A 5,808-nucleotide genomic window follows, 5' to 3' on the forward strand; every position below is an offset into this window, starting at 1 on the left:
GTGACGGGGCCAGATCAGACTTCACCCGGCACCCAGCCTGGGTCCTCTTCGGGAAGGGCACTGCACGAGACCAAATGTGCTTGAGCTTTGCTGTGACTCTGGAGGAGCTGCTGGAGGTCTGCAGCAGAGCAGCAAGCAGGAGGCAGGAGTGAGGTCCTAGAAGGGTGGCACAGCAGTGCATCATTATATTGCAGGTGACAATTTGGTCTCAAAATCGCAAACTGTGCTCTTAAGGGGTGTAGCCCAAACCTGGCCACTCTCCTTTCTGCAGACAATGACAAAGCCAGGCAGGGGGGCTCCAGAAGGGCATGGAATTCACACCCTTTTCCACACCATTAGGCACCAGCTAGAGCTGCAGGGGCACGGATCAGTCCAGGCACCATCATCTGCTGATTGTTTCAGCAGCAGAGTGGGAATCGGATGGATAACAAAAGTATTGTGGTAAATAACATTTTGGGGGTTTTATTGCTTTCCCAGTAATGCCTAATGGCTGGTGGACTCTGCAAACTCCCTACAGTGTTTTCCAAACCATTTTCACTTCTTCTGAAACTTGAAGTCCACTTCACTGCCCAGCAGCGGGGATGATAGGATATGTTTCACAAATCTTCACAATTATCTTCCGGTGACGACTATCCTAAAGGATGTTGTATCACCAGAAAGCTTCCTTTCCCCTTGCCGCCAAGACCAGCTTTGGTGTCTCTGTTATCTCCATCTGTCTCTGCCGGTGCAGATGTGTATTTACCACGTAATAAAGCATCGCAAGGTTTAAGCACGAGTCCCAAAGCAAATCGCACTCTAATAGGAACTGACACTCTCACTCCGCTTTCCAAAATCGCAAAAACAGCTGGCTTGATCAGGACAGCTAAAAAGGCTTAAATGGGGGAGAGAAGGGGAAGAAGGAGGACCAAATTATACAGTTCCTGCAGACGTACAATGAACTCCCATCTAACACCTTCCATGCTCGCCTCGGAGAGCTTTGTTAAAGAAAGCAGGAACTCATCTCTCGGTTTTACCGTGGGGAAGCCAAGATGCAGACAAACTCTGTGACACACACTCTGCAGCAGAGATGACCCTGGAGACAGCTGGACCTCCTGACTACCACCAGCTCAGCAACCCACGTGCAAGTCCCACCATCACCCCCACCCTCACTGAAGACAATAAAACATTCCTCTTTCACAGAAGCATGCGGTTAGGACAGGAAAGCACACGTTTGTCTCCTCACCACAATCAGTATCGTGGGCGTCCGGCAGCGTGAGATGCAGTCCGTTATGCTTCTTGATCACCGGTGTTTCGGTCACACTACTTTCTTTCTCAGAGCCACTGCGAAGAAACAAAACCACGTTACCTGTCCAGCTTTCACTGGACAGACAATGTTCCCCCAGAGCAGGCAACCGCCTTACCTAGCTGCCACTGGAACTGAAAAGTCAAGCTTTCCGGTTGCAGGCAATCCGCCTGTTGCATGTGTTTTTAACATCCCCACCCTGCCAAGGGACAGAAGCTCAGAGACACAGTGCCCAGCAAGGGCTCCGGCACACCGGCTGGGGTTGGCTTATTTGGCTGCTTTGGTCTTTGCAAACCACTGGACAAGGAACACGTCGTCAGCTAGAAGCCAGACCAGAACCAGCAGCCCCACGCCCAGGAAGAACCACATCCCTTGGGCTTGTCTGCAGAAGGATTTGTTCGCAGGTCTGCTCTGCTGATGCTCTTGCAACAGACCAGCTACCACCTTCCACCCAGGTGCTAATTTCTTCACGTCAAAGGGATTATTTCTCCTCTCTGTTCAAACAGAGGAAGAAGATAAAAGCTACCACACAGCACCGCTTTATGAAACGAGGACTCTCTGCCCAGCGCTTCTGCTACACTTCTGTCCTCACAGCAGAGGTCTTCCAAAGGGAAACTCCAACAGAAAAAAAATAATCATATGCCTAATGAAAAAATCACTTAACACAGATCTCCTGAGCCTTCCTGTCACCACATGGTCTGCCATCCTCCTGGGATCAGATGGTGATGATATCTCCTCTCACCGTCCATTAAGGGACAAAATATCAAAAGGAAAAGTGCTGCCCTGGCTGCCTGCTCTGGCAGACTCCCAGGCTGCAGCTCGGACAGTATTCCTCCCAGGAAACAAGCTGTCGCTGTCAGGAGTGCTGTGGATGCCCCATCTTCCAGCCCAATCCGTCCACTGGTCACGCTTGCACAAGATTGCCTTGAACTTGCATTAATCTAGCAGAAGAATTAGCTTGGGACTCCTATTTGGTTTTAAACGTGATTATTCTGTTATCACAGAAAACAGCAAAAGACAAACCAAGTCTTGTCCTTCCCACTAACAGTCTAGGTCTGAAAGCCATCATAGTGGCAACCGCGTTTACGATAGCCAATTAATCTTTTACTTGGGCTTTGGGGTCAACCATCGTGGTTTCTGTCAGCGGACCGTGAATTCTTGGACGTTTAGCTGTTTGCACATATCTCCGGCCTTGGCTGGGCCTCCTGGTCTTCCATACTGGCTTCCACACTGATGGCCAAATTGAGACTATTGTGTGGTGACAGGTACAAGGGAAAATTAAATCTTCTGTCCTGTGCCTCAGACTTGCCTGGCCAGGATCAACCCAAAAGTAAGTGCCCTGGCTGGGGGCTGCTGGTGGAACCACAGGGATGGTTCTGTCCTTGTGGGAGACTGCCGAGGCACTCGTTTATCGGAGAAGGAAGAGGCAGCTTGAGCACGGCATACAAACAGCCGCCTGGGGAGCAAATGCGGGGCCCCGAAAGACTCTTTAGTCTGGCAGAGTCATGGTAAGATTGCAAAGCTGGGAGACATCGGCCAGCCAAATGCAACCAAATGTAACTAAAGCACAATTTAACTGTGTAGGTGATTAGCTGCTGTTTGAACTAATTAAGAGTATTGGGTTATTGGGTGCCACAACTCTCAGCTTTATGTAAATACAGGCTTCTCTTTTCCAAGAGGCCCTAAAAAACGTCTGTGTCCAAGTCTCACTGATAAGAGCTCCCCTTACGTTGCTTTGCAAGCCCAACCTGGAATATTTTACATATTTGTTAGCTGATACTGCTGCAATTTGCTCAATACAACGGGCTTCCTGTCTCACTGAACCAGACTGTAACTGCAGGTACCAACTTCACGCTTGTCACCTTTCGAGCAGTACTTCCCAACAGAAAACGAACGCTTCATGATGTATTTTTTGAGAAAGCCAAGAAGTCCCACTGGGAATAGCAGTGAAATATGCATTTGAGTTCCTAAAAGCAAAGGCAAGACAATTTGTTTTGTTCAGGCCTCTATGGCTAAGGCTTCCCAAAGGGCTCTGAAGCTATGGCAGCCTGGAGTTAAGTCTAAAGCCAAAGCACAGCTTGGCAGCCGAACACAGCCCAAACCGCCAAATTATTTATTTGTCTGTTTTCCAGCGTCTCAGGCTTGCAGCCCCCTCTTGCAAGAGTAAATCTTAGTCATAATTGTTCAGCTTCATGAGGACGACTGATGGGTGTAAAGACTATTCATGTGAGAGGAACGTGACTGAGTCCTCAGCTGCAGGGATGAAGGAAACCAACGATTCCAGCCATTTCTCTGCTGCTATGTAAATACCTTGATTTTTGTATTTTGTCTGCTGCTTATTAGCTAAACCAACAAGGAATTACTAACAACCCCTCAAGCACAACCCTGTCGAGACGTGCATCATTCTGCACCTACACCTCTGGTGTTCGCAAAGCTTACGGAAACATATGCAGAAACTGGGGAGCAATACAGGGCTGCTGTCGTGCCTGCGGCCATCACACACAACCTCCACGGACATGACGGGGGAGAGGGAAGCGCAGTCTTGGGATAGCATTCCCAAGACAGCCGTACAGCGGCATCACGACTAGGACAATATCCAAAGGCGTGGGAAGGAAGAAACCCCGGCCCGGTAACTTCTGCACTTTGTAAACCTTTTCTTCCAGAGGGGAAGCAGATGCGAGGGAGGGAACAAAGAGGGAACGCTGCACTGTTTAAATGCAGATTTACTAAGACAAGGGAAGGGAGAAAAGCTCCATCCTTCACTCCTTTCCTTGCCCAGTTAGCACCGGGCTACGCAACTGGCATGCAAGCCCAGCATATGATGGAGCCTTGGCCAAGCGCCTTTCCTTGGTTGACTCGGTGCAGGACTGTGCCACCTCCCCACACCCCCGGGTGGTGGCGACGACAGCAGACCGTGAACAATAGCTGATGGATGCTCAGCGCTCCATCTGCCCCAGTAAATCTGCCCTCCGTTCTGGGTGTCTGAATATGGATAGAGATGTTCAGACATTCAGATCAGAGACTCTGGGTTCAAGCTGCTTCGTCAAACTCACTTTCTTGAGGTTTAGCTGCTTGGGGGTTTTTTAAGTCATGGCTATTAAAATCTTGTGGTTTTTTAAAAATCACAGCTAGAAATATTACTTCTGCTTCTTTCTGACAGTACTGTTTATCACTCTTTTTGCAAGAAGTACCTAGACTGCATATAACCCCATCTCCATTAGGAAATCTGACCGTGTTAGACAGGGGAGAAAGCCTACCTGTGCTGAAAGACATTATAAACCATCTGCCACATCTGCAACATGTGTCTGCACGTCACCAGAGCCTCTTCAGGTCCTTTATGTATCCATTCCAGTTTTACTTTGGTGAAGAGCAAGCTGCAAGGTGAAAAAGAATAATTTCCATTTTATTGGCACCTCATAAACGTGGAGAATCGGTATCACTCCAGTGAGATCCTGGCAGCCAGCGGTGTACTTGCTTTGTATGGGCAGCAGTAAAAGAAAACACCGTAGCACAAAACATTTCATTTGGCTCCACTGTGACTCTCCCCACCAGGAGATGAGAGGATTAACAATACTCCTCAGCTGCAGTGAAATCTGCGTCACCGGGCTGGCAGGACTGTTGAAAGCAATGCATTGCAAAGCTAACAAGGTGAAACAATACACTGAATCTTGCTTGATTTTAGACCATGACACCAGCACTAAAAACAGAACAAAAAGGAATTGCCATAATACGTACGCCAGACTGTTCTTGTAGTCTGGCACCTTCTCACAGCACTTACATAATAAATTTCAGACAAAAACCCTAACACACTTCATATACACAGACAATTATGTAATGGCTCACAGGAAGAAAATGCTTTTCCTTAACCCCTGCTGGTGACCATCTCCTGCCCCCAGGCAAGACAGCTGGGAGCCCTCGTGCTGTTCCAGGTAGCGTAACTGCTGCTGCTATTCTGGTACCTAGAGAACAGGCACTTGCACAGACCGCTGGAATTCCGCAGAACTAGGTCAAGCAGAGGTTAGAAGGCAGAGTCGGCAATGACACAACCTACCGCTGGCTGCTCGCGTGCCCTTAACACCAACCTTCACAGGACCTATTCTAGTTTTTTTTTTTAATTGCCAAGACTAATTTATTCTTATTTACTAATGTAAACTTACTTCTCTGCTTTAAATGCTTTGTAGAGTCCAAAACCTCCAGACAATATGCTTAATCCACTGGACGCACGTATATGTACACACATGGGTACAACAAGGGCAGCTGAAAGTCAAAAATCCTAAACCCAGTTTTGTGGAAGTGACCTGCAGGCTCCTGGGGAATCCAAACAGCTTCAAGAAAGAGACAACAGCAACCGCAGAGGTGACCTTAGACAAGACTTTGCAGCTGAATAAGACAGCCTTCACCTGCGGCAACGACAAACCTCGGCTGAGACTCTGTGGTGCCTGCCTCCAGTACGGGTGGAAAGGCAGTCCCGCCCTGCACTAACAAACTGCTTTTGTTTGGGGGGGGGGGGGGAAATCACCAACATC

At 48.5% G+C, this 5,808-nt stretch overlaps 1 protein-coding gene across 1 annotated transcript in view; it reads right to left on the bottom strand.

Annotated features, from left to right (window-relative positions):
* TTC7A (tetratricopeptide repeat domain 7A) overlaps positions 1-5,808 on the bottom strand; it is a gene marked incomplete at its 5' end in the record, with an annotated part of 107,633 nt that overhangs the window by 14,697 nt on the left and 87,128 nt on the right. Inside the window, 2 exons of the mRNA XM_010140088.1 lie at positions 1,223-1,320; positions 4,540-4,656. Coding sequence (XP_010138390.1) covers positions 1,223-1,320; positions 4,540-4,656 — 215 coding nt within the window. The remainder of the gene's footprint in view (positions 1-1,222; positions 1,321-4,539; positions 4,657-5,808) is intronic.

Source organism: Buceros rhinoceros, unplaced genomic scaffold, assembly GCF_000710305.1.
Source record: "Buceros rhinoceros silvestris isolate BGI_N320 unplaced genomic scaffold, ASM71030v1 scaffold3967, whole genome shotgun sequence".
Classification (NCBI taxonomy): domain Eukaryota; kingdom Metazoa; phylum Chordata; class Aves; order Bucerotiformes; family Bucerotidae; genus Buceros; species Buceros rhinoceros.